The 12,770-nt window shown below is 36.0% G+C and overlaps 1 protein-coding gene across 1 annotated transcript; it reads left to right on the top strand.

The window, feature by feature from the left end:
- Positions 1 to 8,090: 8,090 nt before the first annotated feature.
- LOC115702553 (uncharacterized) lies at positions 8,091 to 9,415 on the top strand. The gene is made up of 3 exons (XM_030629976.2): positions 8,091 to 8,726; positions 8,816 to 8,973; positions 9,165 to 9,415. Exons 1-2 carry the CDS (start codon positions 8,438 to 8,440, stop codon positions 8,905 to 8,907), a joined length of 381 nt encoding a protein of 126 aa, XP_030485836.1. The 5' UTR covers positions 8,091 to 8,437; the 3' UTR covers positions 8,908 to 8,973; positions 9,165 to 9,415.
- Positions 9,416 to 12,770: the final 3,355 nt, after the last annotated feature.

Below are 12,770 nucleotides of genomic sequence, written 5' to 3'. Positions count from 1 at the left end.
CCGTGTGCTCATTCTGGCATAATTTCTTAATATTATTGTACATACTTATAATCGCAAATGGGCGAGCCTAGTATAGTGCTCATTTTTGCATTATTATTTAGCAAACTCGCTATTGTATTTCTACTAGCAAATTGGCGAGCCCAATGTGTGCTCATTTTTTGCAAAATTATTTGACAAATTCATAATTATGCTTATGTAGTCTCAAAGGGGCAGGCTCAAACACTTATTTTTTGTATACTAAAATACCAAGTATATGGCAAGCTCGCGATAGTGCTCAATTATTTTTACCTATTAGCACATCGCAAATATGGCCAATGCCTCGCTTAGGCACCATTCCGATTCAATCGGGCGCACAAACCCGAAAGGTTTGCTGGCTAACGTCTCAGAAAAATGAAAGAATCGAACCCTACTCAAAAGGTTCGGACGATGAATTAATTACCAAAGGCAAAAGACTTTTTTGTCTCATTTTAGGGCCCGATGGCCCACTTGGTAAATGCCACACTCTTATATATCGAATATATAAAAGTAAAGAGGCACGATACATTAGAGGAACGAGAAGGAATCAATCAACGCCTGGACGCTATATGTGCGGATAGCCCAACGCCTACAAATTACCAGGTGCACTTTTTCCTTTATTTTAATCAAGTCCAACACTTTGGTCAAATAATTATTCTATATTTGATAAATTATTATCCGTTAACTTCTAAGGGGAATAGAAATGCATCTGAATGCATAAAGCTATGTGCTCATTTTATTTGCAAAGTACAGTGAAACATGACACTTATTTCTTGCATAATTATTTATGAGCGTATTGCAATACCCATTTTTTCATAATCGCAAATTGGCGAGCCCAATGTGTGCTCATTTTTGCATGGTACTTAGAGCCAACTATAATGCTCATTTTTGCATACGCTCACAAATAATTGGCAAGTCGAAAATAGTGTTCATTTTTGCCCACGATTATGCTTATCTAATCGCAAATTGGCGAGCACTGTCTGTGCTCTTTTTTCCATGGCTATTTAGGAGCCAAGTATGCTCTTCATACATTTATTCGTTTATTGGCGAGCCCAATGTGTGCTCATTTTTTGCATAATTGTTTGGGCCAACTATGCTCATTCTTAAGTAATCGCAAATTGGCGAGCTACGTGCGTTCATTTTTGCTTAATTATTTAGTGAGTCTATTGCAATAATTATTTTAATAATCATAAATAGGCGAGTCCAAAGACTCATTTTTGCATGATAAAATAACAAGTTTATTGCAAACCCCTGATGGTGCTCGGTACTTTTAATACTAGCACATCGTATATATGGCCAAATCTATGCCTTATTTGGACGATTCCTGAAAAAATTGCCTCTCCGTCCTAACTGCGTTACGTACTCCAAAGAGTTCTGCTGACAGGGCATCTTAAAAATATAAATGATGATCGACAGTCATTATGAAAACCTCGATAAGGTAAAACTAAAGATCACCTGCAATGTGACAGATCAAATGTCCCTCAAGAAAAGTTCAACGATTAGACATCAACATGTCATCGCAAGAACTAAGGGCATGATAAGGGAGCAATTCCCACAGTATTTCCTTGCATGATCGAAACTTGCGAGAAGGTGCGACCGAGATCGGGTCTAGTCGCACACTATGCATCGCATAGTAAAAAGAATAAAATCGGGACGTAGAGAGAAGTTAGCACAGTCGAGACATATATCGAGTACATGTGATGACCCGGTGTTTCTCCCTCAAGCCTATGTAAAGACTGCATCCTTACCAGCATTTGGTCCGGATGACCAATGTGCACGACAACTCGACCAGAACCCGCGAGTTCTATGTTGTTAGCACACGAATGCCCGATACGCGACCCGTTTAGTCACAGGCATTCCATGAGGTAAGAACCCCGAGAGGTTCACATGAATGCTCGATACGCGACCCGTTTAGTCGCAGGCATTCCATGAGTTAAGAACCCCGAGGGGTTCATACATGAATGCTCGATACGTGACCCGTTTAGTCGCAGGCATTCCATGAGGTAAGAACCCCGAGAGGTTCACATGAATGCTCGATACGCGACCCGTTTAGTCACACGCATTCCATGAGTTAAGAACCCCGAGGGGTTCATACATGAATGCTCGATACGCGACCCGTTTAGTCACAGGCATTCCATGAGGTAAGAACCCCGAGAGGTTCACATGAATGCTCGATACGCGACCCGTTTAGTCGTAGGCATTCCATGAGTTAAGAACCCCGAGAGGTTCATACATGAATGCTCGATACGCGACCCGGTTAGTCACAGGCATTCCATGAGTTAAGAACCTCGAGAGGTTCATACATGAATGCTCGATACGCGACCCGTTTAGTCGCAAGCATTCCATGAGGTAAGAACCACGAGAGGTTCACATGAATGCTCGATACGCGACCCGTTTAGTCGCAGGCATTCCATGAGTCAAGAACCCCGAGGGGTTCATATATGAATGCTCGATACGCGACCCGTTTAGTCGCAGGCATTCCATGAGGTAAGAACCCCGAGAGGTTCACATGATTGCTCGATACGCGACCCGTTTAGTCGCAGGCATTCCATGAGTTAAGAACCCCGAGAGGTTAATACATGAATGCTCGATACGCGACCCGTTTAGTCGCAGACATTCCATGAGGTAAGAACCCCAAGAGGTTCACATGAATGCCCGATACGCGACCCGTTTAGTCGCAAGCATTCCATGAATTAAGAACCGTGAGAGTTTCATGTATTTATTTGAACCCCAAGAGGTTCATACAACAAAGCAAACCCTGAGAGGCTCCTGCATTTATTCAAACTTCGTAATGTTCATAAGAACCCTGATAGGGTCATGCACCGATGAAAACCCTGCGAGGTCCATGCGTCAATATGAACCACGAGCGGTTCACACATCCAAAAGAATCCCGCGAGATTCACATTTTTATTGTGCGATGGTCTTATAAAGAAACTTGTGAATTTAGATAACCAATCGAAAATGTGACGCAGAACATGAATAAGACGTCATGATCATCGACAAACGCGGGCTTGGACTATTTTAAGTTCTCCAGCACAGAGCAAGCTACACTGAAGAACTAGGGGCATGTGTTATAGGCATAAATCTACCCTCCCCGCGAGAAAGACTTGTCTATAGAGAACTCACTGTATTGAAGGTGGCTCGCAATATTATAGTACTCGCAGTACTGAAAGAAAGGATCTCGCAATATTAACTTAAAGAGACCTCGCTATATTAAGAAAGGCACACATCGCATATTTGGTGAACTCGTAGTATCAATAGGAAAAGGTGCATATACATACACCAATTAACGGAAGTCAACAGTCAAGCATTCAAGGAGCATTCATGACAAACGTCACATATATTTATAACCGTTGTAATTAATTTGATTAATAAGCATATTATTGTTATTATTTTGTAACGGTCTCATTATGGCCATTATTTGTAACCGATGCCTACTACCTATAAGTAGGGGCTTCCCCCTCCATTCAAGGGGGGCTGATCTGAATAAAGAAACAAAGTTAGAGTACTCTTTTCAACAGTGGATTAGGCAGGCCAAGCCCGAAGCTCCTGCTGAACCACTATACTTTTCTGTGTCTATTTTATTCTATTTACAATACTCACACTATATTCTTTGAGTACTCGCCATTCTAAGTGAGTACTCGCATATCTATTATTTGGTATTCAAGCAGCTCTTGAATACTCGCATAAAACTGGTGTTGTCGAAATTTGCTTGACAACAATCTCTAAAACATTAAAATTCTTTATTTAGTGGAGTTTGAATATGTTAGATATTCATCCGTAGTGAAGTAGCAACTGCGATTATTTGTGTTGTAGTTGGATGGGTGGAATATGCATGTTAGAAGAGTTTGTAATTTACATTTAGCTATTAATTTGCATATTTTTGTATATTCTAATGTATGATTACAAATTTGTGTGTGATTTTATATCATGGAACCAGGTGGGGACGATGAGTGGAGTGCTCTGTTAGATTATGATGGTGATGATGGTCCATCCATGCCAGAAGGATCTAGTGTTGATCCTGAACCACCATCCATGGAAGAAGAAGGTAGTGGTGATCCTGAACAACCAACACATTAAAATACTGGCGGGAGAAGAAAACGAAACGATATAACAAAAATGGTTAGCGAGGGAAAAAAGTTGGAGGTTGACTACAGCAACTACAGACAAAACTGGGGAAAGGGAGCGAATGTAAAAGTTACCCAAATTGGAGCATGGGTGCGAACTAATGTTCCACTTTGAGACATTTTTGTCTAGAGTGAGTTGGGACATTAAAAACTTATTATGGCATAACATAAAGGTAAAATTAATTCTATTACTCGAGTTCTTTACTATTGATTATAATTTGTACTTATAATTACGATTGTCAATTTGGCAGGCCGCGTTCGATGAACCGAACACAGATAGGAAATTAACAATTTCTAAAGGCTGATAGAGGTGGAATGATTGGAAAATTACCCTAATAGAAGATATTTTACAATCAAAGATGTGGCTCCCCATCTTCTCGAGAAGCCACCGAAACTTTATGAAAAAATAATTAATTTGCAACAATGGATAGAGTTTGTGGCTTCGAGATTAAGTCCAGGATTGAACGAGAAGAGGAAGAAGGCCCAAAAGAGTAGGGCTTATAATATTTATAACCATCGCAGCGGACGAGGTTGTGTAATAATGGTTCAAGAACAAATGGAGAAAGAGGCAGGCCGCCAAATTACTAAATTTGATAGATCTAAAATCTAGAAAAGACTTTACGCGAACACCAAAGGCGAGGTGGAGGGCCCAACATGCAGAAATCATTAAACGGATTGTAAGTTTAAAGATTAATTTCATTTGTATTAATTGTTATGTTTCATAATTTATTTCTAACTCTATTTTTTTTATAGGACAAATTTTGTAAGCAAGTGGAAGAGGGTGTTGTACAAGTGGAAGGTAAAAAGGACGCGTTGACCATGGCACTGGGGACAGATGAGCATGGTGGCTAGGTTCGAGCCATGAGTTTCGACGTTACCCGAACAAAATATTTCAACACACCATGCCTTAAAAGGAAAAACACCGATTGGTCGAACCAGGCCTCATCTAATTTGGAGAGACGCGTGCATGAGAAAGAGGGAAGCAACAGAAAGCTGCAGGATAAAGTAGCAAAACCACTGGGTCCTGCCAATGTCTTCTCTCCACCAGCATAGCAGCGTTGTCTAGTTTCGATGTTGGAAGAGCATCAAATGAACAACCCCATGTTGACCTTGCCTCCGATCTAGTACCACAACCATTGGATCCTGCTAAAGTCTTCTCTCCACCTTATTCCATAGCACAACCGTCAGGTGCTGTCAATGTCTCTACTCCATCGCCATCACGTTTTAGAGAGGAAATCGATCCAGAAGCAGCACCGCCACCTACTGGTGGTAGTTCAGAAGAGGTAATCTTAATGTTTTTTTTACGAACTAATCTAATGCGAAATTATAAATATGGTTAACTTACAAATTGGATTGTGGCTTGTTTGTTTTGGATTTACAGACCTTACATTGTCAACGAGAAATATTTGAAAGATTGAAAGTTTTCCATTAACATGGATGAATACCTACAAAAAGATTATCGTCGGGTATTTATTGAAGAAGTGAATGCAGAGAATGCACTTCTCCCATGTCTGATAGCCGATGATTCATTGACAATAGTAGGTCAAGCTATAAAATGTTATGTAGCATGGTTGAAAGACTATCTTACGCCTTTTGGAAAGCATTTTGTGTGTTTAAATTTGTTTACTTAACTTATTATGTTTATTCATTCATGACATTGCTAACTTTACTGTTTTTTTCCATATATAGAGACACAACCACCAACAAAGAAACTTCAGAAGCAACCCGTGAAAAGAAGCAAAAAAACCTCTGAACACTTACTCGATCCTCCAACACAGCCTCCAAAACAACCTAGGAGGCCGAGTAAGGCAAAAGTTCATGGTCGTTTTGTCAAACCACGCCAAACATCCTCAGTCATTACCTTCTGCAACTCCATCAAAAGGTCGCCCAAGCCGTCCATAATCCAATTCCAGGTTGCTTATGAACTTTTCGGGGTCGAAGATTACTCTATTTGGCTTCTTAAAAGTGACATTCACAAATTGTGCACCATGCAATACTTGGGAGCCCAACCAATAGGAGTTTTGTGCAAGTATAATTTCTAACTCTAAATAATAAACTAGATAATTTTCTTTTGACATGGACAATTATTAATTATGACTTTTTATCAGGTACATGAAAGAAAGACTGGTGGACATTGGTGGGCTCAATCGACTATATGAATTTTTGAATTCAGGTGCGATTCCCACTGATGCAGGGGCTGATGTAATCGTTGTCAAGCACTACTCACTCGAATGACTAGTATGACTAATTTAGACAAATGGCTTATTATTCTATATAATAATCGGTATATGTAGATTTAATATAAATAATTTTAGTATTGATAACTCTTTAGAAAATTTATTATTATGTATATATTAATAGTTTCACACATATTTTTTTGTGCAAGAAGATGTTTCATTAGATGCTTGTACTCATCCAACCAAGTACGCAGACGATAGCATACTTGGACTGAGGCAAGAGCGACATACTGAATGATATGAACTTCATCCTATTCATGTAAGTTCTATATCAAACATTCCAATATGTAAGCGTGTTCTACATTTATAAATTTATATATGCTATTTAACTTTACGATATATAATCGAATGATAGGATGACCTGATCCACCTATCCAGTGGATGACTCCTATCTGTCCTGAATAACATGATGACAAACAGCGTAGATACTACGACATGAAATTCATTGAAAGTTTCATGACCGTAGAAGATCCAATACAACTACTGAAATGACATGATACGTTCTCCACTGCATACAAAATGATGAGATAAATACTATGCGTGATCAGTGGATTCATTACGTGAAAGCAGAAGCGGAGCGACAACAGTTACCGTGTAAATCAGTATGTATATATCTCAATTTATTATTACTATATAGATTTGTAAATATATTTAGATTATTATTGTTGACCTCGCTTTTAGCAAACGACAATGAGTCTAATTTTGTAAGCGACAAGTAGTTTAATATGTCTAACTTGGTTTGTTGTTCTAATGGGACAAATCCCTAATGGATTGTCAACCATTAGACAAACATAATAGTGTTAGATCTCGAAAGATAAATATTGTAAATGCAACATCTAGTTGTTCATCAATTGATGACACCTTAGACTAGTATTTACAATATGAAACAAGAAGATTGTACAAGTAAGATTAACTTTGACTCTCGCTAATCGGAGCATCATTGGATTCTTATTTAAATACGAAACTATCCTAATTCCTCTTAGCTTATTCATTTCGAATTAGCTCGATAATATATCATTGGATGAATGGTTTATAAACCATATAATGTCATTCTATATTTTCTCTTAAGAAATTGAATGACGCATTTGATTATATTCCCGAAATTCTATCCCGAATTGATATAAATCCTCAATCTTAGAAATCTTCTACTTGTATGGGAAAATCAAACTTAGAGTTAAATTAGTAGTGGTGGTCCAAGAAAGAATTACTCATTATATTTGGTATAAATTTAAGTCTTTGACTTTAAATTTTAGATTCCAAATTGAGATTTTATATTTCTAATTCCAGAATATAATACAGTTCCACTTTCACAACACTACTACAATTTAGCCTTTTAGTGACACTATTTAGTGACACGCAAAAAAGTGCGGGTCACTAAAGAGTTGGGAGTGATTTTTAGTGACATGCACAATTAGAGTCTAAATATTCAGTGTTAGTCTCTTATAATGTGTGTCACTAAAAATGTGGAGTGTCACTAAAGATTAAAACTTAAAATTTTCAAATTTTTATTAATTTAAAAAATATTGATATACAGTGACACGCCAAGCGTGAATGGATAAATATATCCCTACTCATCTGGCGCGTCACTATATCATAATTATATTTTTTTATATAAAAAAAATACAGCTCAATTAATAAATAAATAATATATATAATATTAATGTTCCCTAATAAATCTCACCACATTCTCTCTCTTAATAAATTAAAATAAATTATTAGCTCTTTGATCAGCCAATACCAAAAAATTTAAATAATAACATAAAATAAATATAATAATAAAAAAATAAATTAAAAGAATAACATTTATTAAAAACCCTAAAAATTTCTCTTTCTCCCAAACTTAATTCTCTCTTCTCGTTTCTTCTTTGCCGCTTGAAGACTCCATACTGAAGCAAGGCTTCAGCGTTTGTCATCGACAGGCGTGGATGAGCCTAATCATCCCTATCTGTTCGCAATCTTTTCCATCTCTCTCTCGCCTCTCCAACGGAAAATAAGCTCTGGCTGGGGATGAAGGCTAATGGATTGGTTCGAATAGAATAGGGCGATTTGGAGGAACCCATGCCGAAGGTTGTAGCGGTGGATGAACCTCCTCTGGATACTCCGCTGCCTCCTCCTCCGGATGTTGTTGACGCTGTTGTTGCTGCTTGGAAGAGTATGAAGAAGGTTAAGCAAGTGGGTTCAAGTTCAGGTGATGCAAAAAGAATGAGTGGTAAAAGTATTAATTTAGTTAAGCTATTTAATGATCTTAATGATCATTTTCTGAAAGCTTCTGAGAGTACCCATGAGGTTTCGAAGATGCTTGAGGCAACCCGATTTCACTATCACTCGAGTTTTGCTGATAATCGAGGTAAAAAAAAGTTTGCATTTTGATATTAAAGGTGTCATTTTTTTTTTGTTTGGAATCTGAATTAAATTTGTTTTTGCTGTGTTTAACAGAGCATATTGACCACTCGGCTAGAGTGATGTGTGTGATTACATGGAATAGGTCATTTAGTGGCAAATTTAATGTTGAAGATGGACAGGTTTAGGTCATGGAAGACAACGCCGAAGGGTGTAAGCCAAGGATGCGATGGCGAAGCTAGCACCCTGGTCAGGTGCGACTGTATTGACTATTTTTTATTTTATTTTATTTTTTGGGTTTTGAAGATTGTATAGATTTCTCTTTTTGGGTTCAATGGAAATGGCATGGTTATTTTGTGTTCATGATAATTAATGTATGTGTTTTTTAGATTTCCTATTAGTAATAATATTTTTCTGATTTTTTTTTTTTTTTGTATGTTTTTAGGTCTTAACAACATCCAAATACAAAGGCTAAATCCAAAGGCTTGGAAGCTCCAAATTATGGATATGTTTAGTTATATTGTAATTTCTTAAATTTTTTGTAGTTTATACCCATTTTGATTTAGTTAAGATTTTTATTTATTTTCTGTGTAAATTAAGATTATATTGTAAAATAATTTATATTTTTAGTATAATTCAGTGTAACCACATAAATACACAGAAATTTATTGTTATTATTGAATCTAATATTTATTATTTTGCAGTTTTAATTTTTTTTAAGAAAAACAAATATAAAATATATAATATACATTATTTATTTTGTTTTTAAAAAAAAATATGATATGGAGACGTTCTTTGAGTGTGGTTGTTATCAAGAAAATTATTAAAAAGAGAAAAGATATAGATATAGTGACACTCTGTGAGTGTGGCTATTGTCTTTAGAGTCTGACAATGTGAGTTTTTAAAAGTCTATAGTGACGCGCGGTGAGAGAGTCTAAAATATTTTAGTGACTTGTACTAAGTGTCACTGAAAATTACATTTCCTGACAGCCACATTAGTGACGCGCAATGAAGTGTCACTAAAATTATTTAGAGTCTCTCAAAGTGGGTCATTGAATCTCATTTTTGTAGTAGTGCAAGTGTTTAATAACCATTTTCTATCAATGGATTCAAACTGTATGTTAGTATGGAATATGAGTTTAGTATTTTGTGACCAGAATCCTCTTGCACTATCCTAAGAACTCTTTGATGTAACTAAATCTAAGTCATCAGAAGACACAACCACATATTTTATAAATCTATGGCGTTTGTATCTTGTTCATAGTGGTTTTGATAAGATCAATCTCTGCAAAGAGACAATATGCCTATATCCACTGAAAGTATAATCATCTCATTCGCAGATGGATGTACATTCAGGGGTGGATATAAGTTTTTCGCTATATTCGTAAAACGATCACTCTAAATTTTACCTTATGCAAAAGAAATTTGAAATGTTTGAAAAATTTCATGAATTTCTAGCAATGGTGAAAACCATTAAGGTAAGTGGTTAAAGATCTTGCGAACTGATAGGGGTGGAGAAATAGTTAGTAGATATGCAGTTCAAAGATCATTAAATTGATTTTTGAATTATATCCAAACTTACCTCACCAGAAATTCGATTTGCATATTGATGATTAGTTACTAGTGAAAGGAAAATTTCAGAATGATGGAATGGTTGGATACTTAGTGTAAACCGTTACTAGATTCATGGATGACCTAATCAAAAAGCTAGAACTGGTAACCATGGTTTGGATGCTTGTTAGCTATTCTAAGTGATTAGGGGTGGACCATCCCATAGTCATTACATTAGAAAGTGTTTGTTTAAATAAATACTACTTTTCTAAGAAAATGACTAAGTCTGAAAATAAAGTAGCAAATAAAGGAGATATTTTTTTTCTTGATTCCAAAAGTGTTTTATCATCTTATTCTACATATGATGATCCCACTGCATCTGTTGTCTTGACACAACCGAAGAGATCAATACCATTTAGTTTTCTTAGGCATAATTCACAGTACCTTGTCGTATTGGGAGGGTTTCTAGGAACTCACCTTCTTATGATTTGGAAGACACTAGTGAGTAAAATCCATTGTGAGTTTAAACAAGTAATGGATTGTCAAAATAAGAAACTAAGAAGAAAAGCCAAGAGAACTATGGTTTAATCCATTCACATGGAGTAACCTAAAGATTTCTATTACAAGGACATGAAAGGAAATTTCCGTTAAAAAGTCTATTCAATGGACTTAAGAAAATTTCCTGTTCCTAGTATTATAGGTTTGAGTTTATCTAAACCTATGGCTTATGGTATACATGGTTAATTACTTACTCTAGTGCAAGCAGCTTACTTTAGTAAGATGCTGAAGCATTTTCTTTTCTAATGGCAATCTATAGAAGTTTCTCGACTTCTAGACATAGATTTTATTTATCTAAGGAAAAGTCTCAACTATTCTAGAAAAGATAAAGCCATGAAAGAATTCCTTCAATCAACATTGAGAGGTCTCAGATATGCTTTAGTATGCCTTAGACCAGACACCTGCTGTTGAGTGGGAGTAATGAATAGGTATTAGATTAATCCAGGAAAGGAACATTGGAAGACGATCAAGTAAATCTTAAGATCAAGAAGAGAAACTATATGTTAGTCGATAAGGGTGTAGTTAATACTCTTAGACTACACCACATCAGATTTCTAGACTTGCCTTTGTGCTAGAAAGTCTGCTAATAAGATGGTGATTACTCTGGGGGTGGAGTAATGATTTTGGAGAACTGTAAAAACCTATTTGAAGTCTCTAAGTCTACCAGAGAGAGACTGAATGTTGAAGTTGCAGGAAAGGTACTTATTCAGTCTAAGGAAAGTTCTATACATTTTTATCACCGTTCCAACATTTCTTAACTACTAGTGTTACTTCCTGAATAACCAAAGAGTAGTTTCCAAAAGTATAGAATCCAGTATCCAAAGAGAGTAGACATATAGAGAGGAATTTCACAATATCAAGGATTTTGTGATTAAGGAAGAGTAATGGTGGAGAAAAGGTTGTGGTTAATACAACCTGTCAGATCCTATTACGAGGAGTATACTACTACTACACTTGATTTGTATATCAAGGTGTTTAGATTATTTGAAATGCACTTTTTGTTTTACATTAGTGCAAGTGGGAGTTTGTTGGGTTTTGTGTCCTAAATAAAACTCATTTCACTATAATCATATTTACTTATTAATAAAGATCAGAAATAACATTTTATGTATCATGGTTCACATGATTTATTTCATGATTATATATATATAATGTATAAATTCTATTTAAGTCCAGAACATATGAATTTGTTAATGATTATAGTGTTGTCAGCACAGTGGAATATAATCTTGATTATATGTTCGAAAGTTTATTCCCTTATTTGTCAGTTCACTGGATTTAGACTGGCACGATAATCAGTGATAGGTATTCTTACACCTTGGATAAGTGTTATGTCCTTTCCAGGGCATTGGAAAAGTTTACCAGTATCGGATGTATGGAGTATGCATCGGAAGGGACCGATATTGAACTTTGATTAGATATATTAAAATTTACCATAATATCTATTCAATTCAGTATCACCTGTTGATCCTAGATCAAATGATCTTAATCCTGATATGGTTAGGTTCGATCTCAAGAGTATTATACATGTTCTTTGATTTGTTAGTTAAGCCTACTTTAGGGTTAGGGTGATACGTACATTTTGGGAACATGATAATATAATTGAGTAGGAGCGCTAACATAAATATGGAATCTATAACTTCTATAGGAATTTAGAAGTGAAACGATGATATCCTTCGAGCTTGGCTAAACAGAGATAAATGGTTGAGATCTCATTTCACTTCGCTGAAATATCATTTATACGGAGCTAAGTGTTTTAAAGATAAAATACATTGAAGGTGTAACGGTAATTTAGTCCCTATTCAATGTAGATCATCTATTAGAGGGTCATTGATCAAATTAGGATTATAACAATGGATAATTAATAGTGTATCTATATCGTGGAACATATAGAGCGTTCTATTTGACTGAGAGTGCAATTCCAAGTTCTAAGTGTGGATTC

The sequence above is a fragment of the Cannabis sativa genome, chromosome X, assembly GCF_029168945.1.
Source record: "Cannabis sativa cultivar Pink pepper isolate KNU-18-1 chromosome X, ASM2916894v1, whole genome shotgun sequence".
Taxonomy (NCBI): domain Eukaryota; kingdom Viridiplantae; phylum Streptophyta; class Magnoliopsida; order Rosales; family Cannabaceae; genus Cannabis; species Cannabis sativa.
Note: the sequence above shows the minus strand (reverse complement) of the source record. Positions and strands in the feature narration are given on the sequence as shown.

Excerpts from the sequence above, each read along its gene's own strand:
- LOC115702553 (XM_030629976.2), top strand. The coding sequence starts at position 8,438 with ATGCCGAAGGTTGTAGCGGTGGATGAACCTCCTCTGGATACTCCGCTG. Across the intron at positions 8,727-8,815 it reads GAGTTTTGCTGATAATCGAG|AGCATATTGACCACTCGGCT; the intron begins GTAAAAAAAAGT and ends TGTGTTTAACAG.